Source organism: Uranotaenia lowii, chromosome 3 (genome assembly GCF_029784155.1).
Source record: "Uranotaenia lowii strain MFRU-FL chromosome 3, ASM2978415v1, whole genome shotgun sequence".
NCBI lineage: Eukaryota > Metazoa > Arthropoda > Insecta > Diptera > Culicidae > Uranotaenia > Uranotaenia lowii.
In genome coordinates this window covers 25745735-25764343 of record NC_073693.1, presented here as the reverse complement: position 1 = coordinate 25764343, position 18609 = coordinate 25745735, and the positions used below count along the sequence as shown (strand labels likewise).

The 18609-nt window shown below is 32.6% G+C and overlaps 1 protein-coding gene across 1 annotated transcript in view; it reads left to right on the top strand.

Moving 5' to 3' along the window:
* LOC129750611 (RNA-binding protein Musashi homolog Rbp6-like) overlaps positions 1-14435 on the top strand; it is a 1283036-nt gene extending 1268601 nt beyond the window's left edge. Inside the window, exon 8 of the mRNA XM_055745578.1 lies at positions 14417-14435. Coding sequence (XP_055601553.1) covers positions 14417-14419 — 3 coding nt within the window. The 3' untranslated portion in view covers positions 14420-14435. The remainder of the gene's footprint in view (positions 1-14416) is intronic.
* Positions 14436-18609: the final 4174 nt, after the last annotated feature.

Here is an 18609-nt window from a genome sequence, read left to right as displayed (position 1 = left end):
AATATAAAGGTCAGTTTAGAGTTGGCCTTCGGGTCATTTTGGGGTTGCTGGTAAATTTTTGTTAGTCCTTTTTAGTTATGTTTGGCTTACTTAAATAAATTTTTTCGACATTTTTTAAAAGAATTTCTGGGTCAGACTTGAGTAACTTTTTGGTTCACTTGGGGTATTTTGATACATTTTTGTTAAAACTGAAGTAAATTTTAAGTTTTTTGAGTCTTTTTAACCCTTTTTTATGATTGGGTCACTTTTAAGGCCATATTTGAGCCATTTTTGGAATATTAATCAATTAATATAAAGGTCAGTCTAGAGTTGGCTTTCGAGTCTTTTTGGGGTATTAAGTAAATTTTCATGAGTCCTTTTTAGTTATGTTTGGGTCACTTAAATTTATTTTTTCGACATTTTTGAGAGAATTTCTTGGTGAGAATTGAGTTGTTTTTTGGAGGGGGGTTTTTTGTTAAAATTGAAGTAAATTTTAAGTTTTTTGAGTCTTTCTTTACCCTTTTTTATGTTTGGGTCATATTTGAGCCATGTTTGAAATGCTTTACAAATAATATAAAGGTCAGTCTAGGGTTGGCTTTCGAATCATTTTGAGGTTTTTGGTTGATTTTTATGATCACTTTTTAGTTCTGATTGGGTCACTTTAATTCATTTATTGGACATTTTTGTGGGCCACTTTCAAGCAATATTTGAGCCATTTTTGGAATACTTTACAAATAATATTAAGATGGCTTCGGGTCAATTAGGGGTTCTTGTAATTTTTCATCAATTTGTAATTTGAATGAAATTTTGCTTTTTGAGTCATTTTTAAGTCCTGTTTCATTTTTGGTTGAGTGAATTTTGAGGGCTTTTTTGAGTAAATTTAACGATATTTTTAGAAGATTTTTTTTGTCAGATCTTGAATGTTGTTCTAAGATATTTTTCATTCTTTTTTGTGTCATTTATTTTCAGGTCAGCTTTTTGTTTGACAGCTCACTGTTTGGATAATTTATAAGTCGTTCTAAGGACAATTTAAGCTCTTTAGAAAGAAAATTTTCAACGGTTGAATAAGGGATGGTTATACAGAGCACTTTTGCAAAAACAGATATTCGGTATTTCTTTTTCGCCAAAACCGACGAAACCTTATTGAAAAACGAACTGCGATATTAAAGACGACATTAATATCAAGCAAGAAATAAACGTATTTTATAAGTATGAACATGTTGTTAGTTTGTTTATGTTTAGTGATAGTGATTTTTATTTGTTTTAATCGAAGTTGAGAACTACACAGTTCATTTTCAATTTTTTTGAAAAATTTTAAAATGTTAAAAGGTTGAAAAACCCTTATTTCATTAACAGCCGTTTTAAAAACTTTTCTCAAGCACGGTAGAAGCATCTATAATTTTGGATTTTTATAATGGGTGTAAAAAATAGATAAGGCAACTGTCTTAAAAAAGCAAGTTTGAAAAACTTTTTATTTCGAAGACCATTAAAAAAATTATCTGTTTTAGTGAAAAAATAACATAAATGTTAAGGATAAGCATTCCAGAATAATTTCTAACGTAGCTGGCCCAGGAAGTTCCTGGCATTTATTTTTTTGTAAAACCTGGCAAAAAACGAGCAATTGATTTAAAATTTTCGTTTCCCAAAACCGAATTATATTCAGTCTAATCTAAGCAAGTTCCAGGCGTGAATACATTCAAAGCAATGGAAAAAAGAAAAATATCTTCTTGAAAAATGAATTTTTCTTCAAAGCACTTCAACAACGTCTGATTCACGTTTAAGGTAATTAATTAATTTTTCAAATAATGTTTGTATACACACTAACGGGCAAAATCTGGGCAGTTTTTCATTTCATCCGGACATCCGGGCCAAACCGGACTTTTCTCAATTTTTTTTAGAAATGTCGGGCAAGCAAGGAAAAATCCGGGCAATTTGATATGCGAATGCTAAGATTTTTATCAAATTTGCGACATTCTTAATTTTTCTATTAAACACTGAAATGAAGATTGTAGACTGAACGAAAAGAATAGGGATAGGCCAACTTAAATCTTGTAGAATTCCTCAAAAGTTCAAAATTACTTAACAAAATCGAATGTTAAAATGTTTATTTGAAATTGTCTTTTTACAAGAAAACAAATGGCCATATTGGTTCAAATCGTCACTAAATAAAGAAAATAGAATAGAACGGAAACACCGAAACATAAAAAAAGACAGCAAAAATTTCATTTTATTCATATCCGTTGAAGTGGAAAGCGATACAGCGATTTCTACAGGATGAATCCGATTCTAACGTCCAATAACTTCGCCATTTTGAAGCCGGGTTTGACAGATAAAACAATTACGAAACGTCATTTTATTCCATTTCAGCTATGAATCGATACACATCACAATAAGGAACTTATATTGTAGCGCCTTACTTCGAAAACTGTCGTTCAATGGTGAAAACTGTGTAAAAATGTAAAAACTTAAAAAAAATCTGATTTGAACTTCTTTCCCAGAAGAAATTAAAAAACTGAAGTTTACGCTTGCAAACCGAAGGACATTGACGAGCTTGAAGCTGATACACGAGCTTAAATAGCAACTTTAGAGCCCAGAAAGTTTACCAATGTTATACAACAAGCCCACGAAAGAGCTGAAATTCCTCTCAGAGGGGGTTACTCATTGAATCGACGTTGTTTCTTGAATCTTGTTTAGAATGAATGGCCAACATATTCTGGATAAGGCTTGTTAACTTTTGAAAATCGATAACGCAGCCTAAAGTGTAAAGAGTCTCTCTAAACTTTTTAAACGGGGAATTGAATTTCGGGGTACATTTAGGCAGATCTCTTGTGCTCTCTAGAGAACCCAGAAAAAATCTTTGAAAAGCTTAAAATTTCGAAAGGCAAAAAGTTACGAATTTTCAATGCATTTTTATGGTTATTTTCCAATACAAAAAATAGCGAACATAAAATTGGTTTTCGGAATTGGAAAAAAACAGCCCGGTATTATCTGTTTTTGGTTTTAGTAGTACCAGTATTACTATCACTAGCTTGAATTATTTTCATTCTATTTTATATCAATTTTTATAGTAAGTTTTCTTTTTGGAGTTTTTGGCTTAATTTTGGTTTATTTTTGATTTTTTTTTAATTATTTCTGAGTCATTTTCAAGTCTTTATTGCTTAATTTAGATATTTTTTGTTCCCTAGAAATCTCATAACCTGAACCCGGCACTGACCGAAGGTGACTAAAGAAGTCAATTTTATTGGCCGGGAGATGAAAAAAAAAGGCTCTGGAGAAGGGGAAAAAATTCTTCCACGTGCTTTGGCGGCATTGGTCAAACAGGAAAAAAATAAAGCAAAAAACAACCAGCACCACCGTTAGAAAACTGCACGTTCAAGATCGATTCAAGCCGAAGTTTTTTTTTCTCCCGGTGCCGGTCGAGGACACACCGATGAAATCCGGCCAATGAAACGGAGTGTTCGGTGTGTGGAATACGGAATGAGATGCATAAGTCGGTGGCCAAGTGGCCAATTTTCCTTTTCCTCCCCCCACGAACTTCGAGGGAAAGTGGATGGAATCCCATCATTGTGGCACGTGGGCTGAACTCTGAGAAGGTTAAGGAAAGGGGGGATGTCATCTACACCTAGTACTAGTTCCAGCACTAGTTGGTACACGGAGTTTGCTTCCGAAAGTGGCTGCTTGTGGTCAGAATGGTGGAAAACCGCACCAGACTGTGTCACGGCGGCCGGGAAAAACGAGCTGTGAGCGGGGGATTCCTTTCGGTAAAGAGTGCATAATAAGAATTGTCTCGCTCCTGGTCCTCTTGGAAGTCTGCAAGCTGGAAGTTCTGGTTCTTTCGATGCAACTTTTTGCCAGAGACCAACTAGCACGACGACATTTTTGCTTCAAAGTCTTGTTTCTGCAGAATGCCAATGCCAACCATGAGCATGTGAGCGGCTGTTAAGAGCGAGGGAACCATTTTCATCTAATAATCATAAAATCTTTTTCACTTCGCCAAACTATCATCATTATCATTGGGTACGGTGAGTATGGTTGTTTTGTCTCTTCGGTTGGATTTTTGGGACGACACCGAAGTCGTCTGAAGCCAACCGAGCCACTTATAGCCGGATTTATGGTAAAACACGGATGCTGCTGCACATTCCTGTACTTATGGGTAAACACACAAGACAGACTTTTCCTCTACGTGTCTCTCGTCCAGACTAATGAGAATCGGAATTGGTTTTGTTTCGATTCCCACAGCTAATTTTGGGAGCCCAAAAGGTGGTTCGAAGAAACGACGGCGAGCTGGAACTTGAAGGTCCTATCAAATGCAAAAACTGCATGCAGTGTTTTGTCACACAAGTATAGGTTGCATCATTATCGAGTTCGAGTATAGATTCCCGATCAGAAGAGCATATCAAAATAATAACTCAATCGTATCTCACCTAGATATTTACATCTGATTCAGTTATAATTAAGTACTCTCAATTTTCGGTTTTAAGTTTCTCCAATCTGAATTATATCTTATTCTGATTGACAGACTTGAATCGTGTTGGGCTCATTTTCCATGATAAAGATTTTTTTCGGAAATGAATTATTCGGAAATGATTATATCATATTTTGATATACGTGCAACTTTTTATAAAACACGGACATCGAAGTCAACGGCCCAAACCGTGCATTAATGAGTTTCGCTCAACACATCCATTAAATTGAATCAAAATTTTGGGAAACCAAAAATGGAGCATGGTTTTAGCATATAATGTGGTCCTTTGACATTCCACTAGAAATTTTTTTCGGAGCACTCATATCTTGATAAGTTATAATTTTGATAGGTTTTGTTCTGTCCAATATCAAACTAGGCTATCTGAATGAGATATAATCTTGAAAGGAGCATATCTAAAATTGATATAATTTAGCTATGATCACATAGATGTTTTGATATAATTCGAGATATTTTAACATCCTACGAGTACTGAATAATAACTCATTTAGATAGGAAAAAATTAGTATCAAAATATCTCATCTTTATAAAATTTAGTTTTCTCCTCCTGATCGGTATGGTTGCCGCAAATTTTTTTTAAAGAGTTTATAATTGAATTGAAAATAATAAAAAAACTAAGGATTATTAAAACTATTTGAAAAGTTATCAGACAAAAAAAACAGTTTGCTGTTTTTTTTTAAATAAGGAAAAGAATAAATGCCATCGTCAAAAGAAGTTTATGATCCCCAAGAGCTTAAAGAGATTTAACTCTTCATTTCATGAATTTATATTTTTCCTTAAAAATCATTTTTAACAGTTGGAAATGATGAGTACATCAAGAAAAAAAATTTAAATAAAATACGATTTTTCCCTTTTTCTATACATTAGTTGTTGCAAATTTGTTACTTTATGAATCGAAGGGTTATAAACAATACATATTTTTTCTGGATTTTGCAATATTATCGAATACCATTGATAGGCATGCCAAGTATAAGTTGATTCAGTGTGATCGGAACAAGGATAAGTTCGTTTAAGAGTGATGTCCCATCGAGGCTACGAAAGCCAAATCCAACCTTAAAATTAAAAAGAAATGATCGACCATCTGGAAGAAAGCCAAAAATCGTTCTGATCCTTTATTCTGAAGCGAACGTTTGTTTTTCTCCATGATTTTTCAGCTTTGGGAAAACAATCTTTTCACCCATAAGCTACTTTTTTTTTGTTGAAAATCACAAAATTTAATCGATTTAATAGTTTGATATCGACCAAAATCATTCTCCAACTCATCAGCTGGTAAAGAATCAATAATTTAGCCTCCAAATCAGTTACATCACAAAATTCAGGATCTGGAAGATAAGAACTTAAAAACATTGACTTTTCAAGTTTGGAAAAAAAATCAACATACACAACTGTCGTACACAACTTTTTCTACTAACGATGTGATTTTTTGATGAGTATATGATTTAGGGCTGAGGATTTAATATTTGTCTACATATTTTGGAGAGAAAACTTATCAAAAAAATATGAGCACGAATTTTTGGATTAATATTAATGAGAATGTTGAACTTTGTTGAAACAAATTTTGGAAAAGATAACAAAATGTGCTGTGATAGCCGATATTTATTTTTTAATTGAGGTGTTGGAAGATTATCGTTTTATTTTTTATCAGTCCCCTAGTTTTTTGTCTGAAATATTAAAACATTCAACAATCTTGTGAAAAGTATATAAGTTAAGACCATCAAAATCTTACTGAGGATCTTAAAATATCTTCCACCTTATGAGCAATCTCTGGAGATTTAAGGCACATAAAAAAGCTCAACGGAATATTTGAATGTTATTAGAAGTTTTAAAATTTATTAAACAAATAAAATTTCTGTTGTGACCATGGAATCCAAACTGTTGAATGAATTTGTATTTTATAAATTATAATTTAAATTACATTTTAAAAACATTCTTCAGTAATTTAATAAATAAAATTGCATGATTTATCTTTCTGTTTCTTAAAAGAAATAAAACGTATCAAAACCTTTTCTTCTTAAATTATCTCTAATTTTCTTTTATATCATGATACACTCGCTTATTTGACGTATGTTTTCAGGATTTGCTCAACATAGTTCTGTCGATAGTTTGATACTATCATAATTAGTTCTGCATTGTTATTCGTGTGCCTCTTTTGATTTTTTATACTTTTCTTCATCTCGTTCTTTACTATGTAGGTACTTTTTTTCATTTCAATGTAGAAAGATCTGTATTATAAAGTCTAATAAAAAAACTCCTGTTTAATTGAAATTTCAAGACTGTTATTAAAGATGGTTGATTGAAAATGACTGGATTATTGATCATTTTGAAGAAAGATTAAAAGTTGTTAAAAAAATTAATTCTTTAAATTTATGGAAAATATTTTTTTTTTTAAAAAAAAGGTCAAGTATATAGACCCTTTTTTAAAAAAAATATTTAAAAATATTATTTAAATTTATAGAACTTATTTTTTTTTACAAATTTTTATCTTTAATCAAAATTATCTATAATAATCCAGTCATTTTCAATCAACTTTCTTAAATAGAATACCCACAATTTCAAAAATTTGTTAGTCTTAAATTAAGCAGGATACAGATGCTGAAAATTTGTGTTTTGAACCCTTTTTTTACATTGAAAAAGAAAATTTTAAGAATTTGGAAATATTTTGTAAATCAGAATTTAAATCTACCTTTCAAAAATGTTTGAAATGTTTTGAAAAATTTACATTCTCTCATAATTTCCATCATTGTAGCAAGTTTTTAAAGTTGTACATTAGGGTGTCCAAAAATTGCATAACTTCAGGGAATCTGGGGGCTCACCCTCCAAATGGTAGATTAGGATGTGCAGAACAAACTTTTGTATGGGGCCGACTAAAAAAAATCATGTTTAGAGGTTCCGCAAGCGCGATCTTTAAAAAAAAGTCCACTTTCAAAAGATTTGATTTTAATTAAATTCTGGGTCCAAAAATTTTCATAAAATTTATATATTTTATATTTTTTTAATTTTGTTTGAGTTAAATACCACACGTAAAAAATGAAAAATGAACCAAATTTGTATCAAAATGTAAGACAAGCAAGCTATTTCCAAGAAAAAAAAATTTTTGGTCCAAAAATTTCGAATTCAACTGACCAAAATGTGTACTACTACAAACTTTGTAAGGAAGCCCCCCCTTCCTTAAGTCGGATGGGGTTTTGAAATTTACAGAAACCATCTCCGGCCTCAAAAACCCTCAGATGCCAATTTTGACGATGATCGGTTCAGTAGTTTCCGAGTCTATAGGGAACAGACAGACAGGCAAACATTCATTTTTATATATATAGATTAAACCGTGAATAGCTCTTTACACGATGATACAAACGACATGTTTTGTTCAGCAAAGTTTAATTGCACAAAAATCCGCATCTTTTGATGGCATTGGTATCAAAAATATTTTACGCTTGGTACACATTTTGGTCAGTTGAATTCGAAATTTTTGGACCAAAAAATTTTTTTCTTGGAAATAGCTTGCTTGTTTTACATTTTGATACGAATTTGGTTCTTTTTTCATTTTTTACGTGTGGTATTTAACTCAAACAAAATTAAAAAAATATAAAATATATAAATTTTATGAAAATTTTTGGACCCAGAATTTATTTAAAATCAAATCTTTTGAAAGTGGACTTTTTTCAAAGATCGCGCTTGCGGAACCTCTAAACGTGATTTTTTTTAGTTGGCCCCATACAAAAGTTTGGTCTGCACATCCTAATCTTCCATTTGGAGGGTGAGTTCCCAGATTCCCAGATGATATGCAATTTTGGGACACCCTATTGTACATTGTGATATTCGTTTTTTTCGGTATCTGTTAGCATTGATCTTCAATAATTTTTCTTATTATCTTGAGTTGAATAATTTGTCAATATCAGCTTAGTCTTTTAAAAAAGCTGTTATGGTTTATTTTATTCATGAGAAAATTGAAAAACAATGTGTGTTTTTATATTTAAAATAAAAATCGATTACATGATTTGTTACAAAAGCTTAGGATATTAAAATATTGAACAAAAGAAACCGATGAAAGGCATGTTTAGTCCTCGATCTGGTTTATCATAACCTTATGTTTTTAATACATCTTTCACAGAAAAAAATTGAAAGGAACAAAACATTTTCGTTATTCACTTCATGGCAAAGTGATTTTTATCAAATTTTAAGCTAACCCTATAAAGCTGGACTAAGAAAAAATCCAGCAACAAATGACGTAGATAAATTAAATAGTTTTTATTCAATTCAACAGGTTTATTGCTGTTTTATAAAGTCTTATGAAAGTTATTTCTTGACAAAGTTGAAAAATGATGATTAAAGTCAGGGCCATAGTTGAATTTCGCTATTATATTTTTGCTTGAAGAAAGCATGCATGAAAAACGATAAAAAAAATCTCGATTTGTTGTATTTTGATTATTCATGTTTAAAATTTCTTTACATTAATAGTAATGTGTTTCTATTAAAAACTTTCGAAAATGAGCCCTTAAATCCTTGAAATTGTTTGCTTAATCTGTATTATTCAGCCTTAAGAAATAAAACTAGGAGCTTGAAGAGCAATAAACGAAAATAAACAATTATTAAAAAATATCACCCTTAACTTCGTGCATTTCTAAAAATTTAACTGTCTGTGTAGCCTTAATTCGTGAAAATTCAAAGGTGGAGAAAAAATTTGAAGATTCAAATATGATATATCTTTTTGCTGTAATTTTTAATGTTTTAACTTTCAGTTTGAAAGCTTGTTTTAAAAAAATGGTTATGGCCTGTCCAGGACGAACTGAACAAAATTAGCTCTTTTTTGACTCACTGAAATTTGAGGCGAAAAAAATGTAGAAATGAAATCTATGTTATTTGAACCAGGTGTGTGGTTTATAATCTAAATAAACCATTCTGGCCAATCACACTGGCTTGAAATTCTTTAATTTTTTTTAATTAAATTTTCTCATGGTTTGCGATCTGGTCGACAACCGAACAAAAAAATTTTTGAAAATAACCAAATAAGTAAGGAGTTTTGATCAAAATTGTATGTTTTAGTCAGCAATGGATTTTGATTGAAAATTGATTTCAAATTTGATATTCTGTGGGAATGTTTTCACACCTACCTATATAAAAATCTAAATTTATCATCAATCAAAAATTTTAAAATAACTTAATTTATTTTTTTTTTTTTTAATTGCGACCCAGAGATGGGTCTTGACTCAAACATTCAGTCAGCGAAACTTTTTTTTGTAGAGAAATGAATCCAACTAAGATGAAATTTCAGGGACTAGATAAGAGAAAATCGATGTTGAAAAACATGCGAAAAAAATTCGCCTTGTCTCCCGGTGAGACTTGAACCCACATCTTGCGCCTCTCCGGGGCCCATGTATCAACATTCTACACAGCAAAAAAATTCTAAAAGTATACGCAATCTAAAACGTGTGGCATCTATTTTTTCCCTAGTGTAATTGAAAAAAGATGTAATTTCAAACTATTTTTGGTCTATTTTTCATCGCTTTAAAATAAAAAGTGTAAAATTAAATTCGATGCTAGAAATTTACACTGCATGATCTAGAAAGCAACTTTGGGAGATAATTTTATATCAAAAACGATGTAAATTATGACAGACTCATTGTTTACCTTTCTTTCACGGCTTGAGTTTATGTGTTTCTACTCGAGATGATGATAGCAAAAGTAAAAAGTGAAAGCCCATGTCGTAAGATCGCAGAGGTTCTAACTTCAAGGCTCCATACAGGCACCGTACGAGCAAGATTTGCTGTTTGCTGAAAGCGGTATATGAATAAAAAAAGCCCGAGAAAGCTATGCACAGCAAAAAACAAGTCATGTAAATAAGCATTGAAAGCGATGCAAATTATTGGACCATCGCTTACGACATAAGTTTGTGGCTTGATTTGAAATTACATCATGGCTTGTAAAATCACAAGCGAAAACAAATTTTACTCAATGTAAATTCACATCAGTCGATATATAACGCAGTTTTGAATTTTACATCTTATTCAATATAAAATTAATCGTTCAAAAGTACCATAATTAAGATTGTTTCAAGGTTTCAAATTAGAAAATTTATTAGTGTAAGTGGTATAAGTCTGGTTCAAGATACACTAAATGCATTTTTTAGGTGTAAATTGCCTTTTTAGGTTTTTTTTTAAAAGAATGGATTGCGAAATATATTGAACATGTAGCGAATGTGATATTTATAAAAATGATTTTTATTTTTTCCATCTTAATATGAATTTTATTCAACGACAATAAAAACAGAGAAAAGAAGCTATTGTAGCATCCGCGAGTTTCGTGATCGGTATATATGCTGGCACAATCTCCTGTGAATGAAAAAAAAAAAAACAAAACAAAAACGAACACATACCAGTTGAAATGCTATTTATTGACATGATACAAAAAATAAACTTTGCTGATCTTCTCGATCAGTAAGCTACAAAAATTTTTCCTTTGTTGTTGAGGGCCGCATTTGCCAAATGATAAATTTATTAATTGTTTTCACAATAAATCAACATGAACATAAAAAACTCATCACTGAATAGACAAGAAGTCTTTCGTTTCCACTGTAAAAGTTTATCACAATAAATAAAAATTCAGAAACTATTTTAGGGAATAGAGAAAATTACACCTATTAAAGGTTTTGCATTATCGAAACTACCACTTTTTATCTTACAGTCGGTAATCGATTTAATAGAGCTTCTAATTAAATTAGCGTTAATCCCATTTCTTCTATCCTCTTCCTACGCCGAGCATATGCATCCTGGTGTCGAGTGGAAATCGCCATATTTTGGGACGGTCTCCTGGTGTATACTGACGAGACTTGAGATCGCGATTCACGTATACATATCCGTTCATTGTACACCTTTTCCTCAGCTTTCTTGGGGGATTTTTCCGGTACCTATCCCTGTGGGCAACTGCACATTTGAAAAGCTCGTTCCTATCACCCGGTTCGAGTCTCATCGCGATGCTTGTGTCATGTAGTCTCCGGTTTCCCTGATAGTAGTTGTAGGTCATCGGAGCAACCCAAACCTAAGCTATATTTAGTTTTAAATAAATAAACTTTTCATACTTTTTTCAAATAGCGACACATTTCACTCGACACCCGACAAACGTTTTCGGTTTTGTTTACTTTTGAGACAAAATTGGCCCATCTCGTCACCAGAGGTGCCAGGTGTCTTGATTTTTCAGGATTTGTCCTGATTTCGGGGAGACCGTCCTGAGTCTTTTAATATTATTCAGAACTTCTGATTTACCCCTGATTTTTTAAAACGGGCTTTAAATGCGCCAAATTGTCCTGATTTAAAAAAAAGTATCCAAATAACTATTGAATTTAGATTTAAATGATCAACATCGAACAAATATGAAATTAGATAGTTGAACCCACTAACCGATGATAATCATTGGTTCAAATAATATTTTAAGGGTGTTTTCCAAGTTAACTGCAGGCCGGCCAAGATTCTGCTTGCCTCAGTTACATAAATTAAGGCAACAGTACCTGTCTTTATCCTTCATTTATGCATTTTAGGGGGTCCTGAAAAATCCTGATTTTTTTCTTCAAGGTGTCCTGATTTTTGACAAAACCATCTGGCATCCATGCTCGGCACTGCATTGTCCGACATAATAAGCTATCAGGGCCTAATGATGAAAATATAAATAATTTTTGATTTTGGAAGAAATACCAAAAACAAAGCATCGATATCGATATATTGTGATATTATTAATAAATGTTTCGACTGGAAAAATCTTTATTCTTAATAACATATCAACCAGGTAAAAAATTATCCATGATGAGTAGTATAACCTTTATATTTAAATGTGATTGAATTGAATATGAATTTGAAAAGTTATTGGTTTTGATTATATTTTCAAGTGAAATTTGTTAAGATTTATCATAAATTATCGTTCGTTTGTTTCTGTTTGGATAACAATATTTGCTGACGGATTTTTAAAAACAATTTAAGCCCTGATAATTTGTTATGCTGAGGACGGTATGGTCCAACCAGAGGTGCCAGGTCGTTTTGTCAAAAATCAGGACACCGCGAAGAAAAAATCAGGATTTTTCAGGACACCCCCAAATGGCTGAAAACAAAATGCAGTTCTGCTTAGATTGCATAACTAGAGGCGAAATATAGGTGCTGAAGACGCCTCGAATTATGCAACTGAAGCGAGAATAACCTTGGCTGGCCTGCAGTTAATATCGAAAAACCTCATTTTAATGTAATTTGAATCAAAGAATCTCATTGGTTCAACTGGTTAAACTATTTTATTTAAGATTTGTTTGATTTTCTCATCATTTAACAATAAATTTAGTTATGTTTTGGATATTTTTCAAAAATCAGGACTAATCAGGACATTTTAAGGGTCATTTTTCAAAAATCAGGACAATTCAAGCGTTTTTGAAAAATCAGGACGGTCTCTCAAAAATCAGGACAAATCCTGATAAATCAGGACACCTGACACCCCTGGGTCCAACTGATCCAATCACTTGCCAGGGTAAACAAACGTAATCAAAAAAAAAAAAAAAACAACCCAAATTTTGAAATCGTTTGCCGGTTTCTTGTTGCTGATCGAACTTTTTGGAACGAGAAGTTGTCTGCCAAAATAAATATCTCGTGAAATCCAGCATGCAGAGAAGAACGAGGATGCCGTTTTAAAACCGTTGGCAGGATTACTTAAATTCTGAGTGCTTGTTTGGGAGCATGGGACACCAAGTACGCGGATGTACGCAGCTCTGGTTCAGGCTCGCCAGAAGATTTCGAGAGTGAAACCGTTGGTATGATTTAAGCAAAAGTAAGCTGTATTTTACTTGTTTTAACAACTGATTCCCTAATCCTTCCGATTTATATTACAGGAAGATATTGCTAGCGTTGGTGGAGAACAAAATCTTCGTAAAAACTTGTCAAAGGCAATCTTAGTATAAATTCGATATGACGACTTGAAGGAACATTATGAAAATTATGATAGTCGACAAACATATTTTAAAGAAAAACTAAGTCAAGTACCACCAACTAAGCAAGCAGAACATTAATTTTCAATTGTAAATGTTTCTCCAATGATTGGAAAGTTCATAATATGTCACGTATGTTGCCAAAGAACAACAACAACATATTGAATAGAAAGTGTAATGATTTTTATATAATCAATTTTGCAATAATAAACTTTTTTTGGCATGATTTCAGTTTGTTTTAAAATCATAACTAAGAGTTCCAAATGAATTTAAAAACAGAAATGAATCCTTAAATTGAAATTGAACAGGTACATCAAAGGTATACAATTCTACGTGAAAACACAATCTAAAACGGCTTATTTTAACAGAATTTCGATTCTTACCCGTGTAGTCATTGACGATCCAATCGTGTCAGGGAGATTCGCTCCCGAAGGCACCGTCCCTGCGATGCTGAATTCCAGGAAATTGTTGTGCACTATCAATGTTGTTGAATACAAACAAAATAAATTTTTTGTTGTGTTTCATTTTATTTCATTTCAACTTACCGTTCGTTAAAATGCGTTTTCGGGAAAAACTGATACCAGAACATAAGAAATCCGTATTATCAGCGGCATTGTACTTACAATCCGACTTCAAATTCATGAAAACGGTTCCCACGTTTGTTTTCGGAAACATTGTGACCTCAATTGAAATTTACATCCCGGCAACGTTGTTTCACACCCTTCTTAACAAAGACATCGCGTCGCGAACCTCAAAAATCGGTATGAAAACATTGAAAATAGCATGTTGAGCAAATTCTTTGAAATTGAATGTTATTCGATGTAATTTTGAGTATGACTTCAATTCACATAGCGAATTTTTACATCGTTTTCTGAATTAGGTGTAGTGTGATTTTAATTTTTTTTTGCTGTGTGGAATTCCGAACGGATGAAGGTAAATGAAGTGAAATACAGAATAAAAACTAAATATTTTGAAATGAACAGTTTTTCTTTCTTTTTTTACAGTGACCTGGATCCGGATTGGCCGGAACAGAAATCCTCCCAACAGAAATTCGACTGGTGACACTGACCAGGGTGCAAATCTTCTGCAACGTTTGCTGCAACTTCCGGCGCTGCCCATTATGTGTGAAATTTTTTAACTGTAAGTGCTTGGTTTGAAAATAAATGTCTAATAAAAATAATCATTGCATCTTTGTACTTTTCATAAAGGCTTTTAATATTTGAAACACGAATATTTACTAAAAAATGCAAATATCCAGAATAAATTCTAAAATTTTACATCGCAGTGTATTTTTACACGACAATAATCCGTTCCATTTTCGTGCATCGCTTTCGATCTAAATTTACACGCCGTGATAGAATTTTAGATCAAAAACGATGTTCCGTTTTCGTGCATCGTTTCCGATCTAAAATTACACGAATAATTTTTGCTGTGTACTACAGGAGACCAACCTGGCGTATGAATATTATACTGGTTGAGTGTCGATGTCTATCGGAATGAAGGGAATAGTTCTCCCATGTGATCATAATCATCTTTCTTGGTCTATTTCTATTCCCATCATTTCATCTTACGGTAGTTGGAATCAAGTTTAGACATTTTTAGGCACGGCACAGCAACATCGATTTTCTCTTATCTAGTCCCTGAAATTTCATCTTAGTTGGATTCATTTCTCTACAAAAAAAAAAAAAACTTAATTATTTTATCAAATTTGTGATTTCCAGTTGAATTGTGTATCTGAACATTCTTTTTTTATGCAGAACTCAAATAAGATTTTGAGCTGATTTCTAATCCAGAAATCTAAATCGGAGTTTTATATTTAAATAAGATTTCTGAATTTCAATTCGAATTTCTTACCTCTAATAAGAATACTGTGTAAAAATCCTCTAACAAAAAACTTAAATTTAAACTCTGATTTTTTTTTATTTATCATTCTTTGTTCCTGTTGATTCTAAATCCAGCTTTTGAGTCTGAAAAAAAAAAAGAATTTCAAATCATGCCTTAATCTAAGTTTTCATATAAAAATCATCATTACAAAACTTAACATGTTTTAATTCTGTATAAAACTTTATGGTGAATTTTGATTGTGGGACAGGAATAAGGCCAGAATTTTTGCAGCACCTTGCCGAGCTGGCAAATCCGAGTAATTTAATTTAAAACCTGGAAAAATCCGTGCAACTGATTTCAAATTTGACTGCCATAAATCCGACCAGTATCCACAAAATTTTTGTCAAAACTCAGAAATGACTCATCAAAAATCAAGAAAAAAATTGAAATAGTTTGTTTTCTAAAAGCTGATCGTCAGACTTGAGTTCGTATTTTTGCCTTGTAATAAACCTTTCATGATAATTCTTATAAAACTAGCTCTAAAAATCTCGTTTTGGAAGCATCAATAAAATTTGATTTACGCCCTGTTTGCTTTTTTTTGTTTGATTTGTCAAATGAAGTTAATAAATTCAGGCAAAATCCGAGCATTTTTAATTTTTTTTTGTACATTTTATTTAGGAGGGATTAACATTCCGTTTTCACCCACCGGAAATTAAATTTTTCAAACTAAATTTGATTGAATATTCCACACTGTTTCAAAAATTGAATAACTTTTTTCTTCTTCTTTCGGTTGTTTGCAAGTTTTTCAATGAATTCTGCTAACTGCTCCCAAATTTTGTATTAAATATCCGGGAAAACCCGGATAGAACCAGCCAATCTGGTAACCTTAGTCATGAACCTTATTTCATTATAAGAAGCGATAACAAGACAGCTTTTACCCTTAAACCTTGTTTCAATAATGAACTCAATTGAAAATATTAATTCTAAAATGGATACAGAATCCAAATTCTGGACACAAAAATTAAATCTGATTTTTGTAAAAAAAAAAAAAACGATTTATAGCATCCGAAATGTGTTTAATCTAATTGAATACAGTGAATCTCCGATTTTGTCTGCCCCTAATTTGTCTACCCCCAATTTTGTCATTTTTCTGTACCAATTTTATCACCATATTTGTGAAGATATTTAGATTAAAACTGTGTTTATTTGTGAAGATACTCAGATTTAAACTGTATCCTTTTGGGTTGATTATCAATTGATATCGTTTGAATTGACACTATTCTCGAGAAACATTTTTATACATGACTAGCTGATCCCATACGAACTCCGTTTCGCTTTCAACTTTGAATATTATTATTATTATTTTTATTAAAGACATTTTACCATTCTTATAACTTGGAATATGTCATGAACACTCGTCTATAAATTTCGACTCGATCGTTGAATAACAACGCAATTATTGCCAAAAAGTGAAACCTCTTTCGGTTGCCTCTTATACAATCTTTGATATCTGAAATCGATTGCCCTTCTCTCAAAACTCCCGTCTGCAAATTTTCAAAGCAATCCATTGCATAATAACGTCAATATTGCTAAAAAACAGTGAAAAATCTATTAATACGGACGACCTTTTCGACGACCCCTGGCAAAACTTTGTTTAAACTTCAAACCACGGATAAATGAAGTTCGAAAGTTTGGCAAAATTTTGGAAACCACAGAAGTATCATCGTTTTTCAAAACTCCTTCAAACTTATTTTTTGCAATTTTTTACAAACCTTAAACGTTCTATTTATATAATAGGCTCACCACAATGTCCCATGCAAAATTTGGGCCAGATTGGACCACTTAAAAGGGTCACAAAAGCCCATCTACTGTATGAGATTTTATGACATTTTACTTGTCAGTTTCATGAAAAGTTTGATTTTCAGCAATAAATTTAGTTTTTTTTCGGCCAATTTAGTTTAAATATCAATTTTTTTAATGCAAATGATATGACAAATATTTAAATCGAAGACCGCATTCCGAATAAGCAGAATGATGCTTAAAATGTTTTAAAGCTTCAAAACTTAGCTTCTGAGGGTATATTAACGAAAAACACACTTATTGACAAAAATTTACCATGAGGGGTATCACTTTTAAGCTTTTTTTAAATACAAATTGGAACGCGGTTTTGAGATGAAATTTGTGTTATTATTTAAATTGACTCCTTCTCAAATTCCGATTAAAATTAAAAAAAATTGTGAAAAATTTGTTTAACATGTCCCTCAAAAAAAAATATATCTCAAAATAACATCTCGTAGTCCTATCTGGCCCAAAATTTTCATTTGATCTTGTGCTAGTCTAAGAATTGATTTAAGCCAGTAACGCTTGATATTTCAAACTCTGCAAATTTCTGTTGCTAGAATATTCAAATATTGTTTTAAGTGGAAGTGCCATCTGTTACACATATTTGACAGAAATCATTGTTTGTTTTTACTTTTAAAACGCAAGCGTTCATCGAGAACGTCAAGTAAAATTGGTCCAAGCATTCTTGTTAGAAAAAACAAAAACTCCATGACAAACAAGACAAACGGAATGTATGTTTACACTTATTCCCATCATCAGCAGAAAGGCTTTTGTGGTGCCCACTTAGCATACCATAGCAGAGCACTTCCGAGTAGGGGGAAGATGGGCCCCATCACTTGGGGTAAACACCAATCTTCTTCCACCTCTCAGCTTATCTTCCTTCTGTTCAAAAGGAGGGTATCGGGAAATGGCTAAGCGATAATCGCCAAAGCGCCGCTGGAGATCCCTAACAATTTTTTTTCTCTTTTAGGAACACCAAAGGACGACATTCAATGGTGGGGAGAGTGTGTTTTCCGCACAAATATTGCTCCTCTCGTTACTGCTAACTGCGTTTGGTGTCCCCCTCTCAGGAAATTGGCTGACTGAAGGTGGAAAACTTGAAACCCTAAATAAATATCATTAACAGAAAACGGTTCTCGCTTTCAGGATGTTTCGGATGTTCCGGAATATCGTCCCGTGTTTGGATTCTGTCACGTGAGGCTTTCTGAGAGTCCGGTGAATTCGTAGGCTCTTTTGGTGGCTCTTGCCTGTAAGGCCTCTGGGAGAAGACGAACCAGAACGTTTACTCTCTAATGCAATGTTTCTTATCCCTTGGTCCATACGTCGTCGTCGTCGTTGTCGTCTTCTATGCTTATCAGCTCTTGAACGTTTTGTTTGTCCAGGATAAGAAGGTGGCTGCCGGTGTCCTCGGGATGCTGTGCTTGCATATCCTTAGAGAGGGATCTGCTAATGTCGGTTTGCGAAACTGAAACTGGAAGGTCCCCTAAGGAAAGGGGGGATGATTTGATGTTTCCATAGGCCGTCTGGCTAA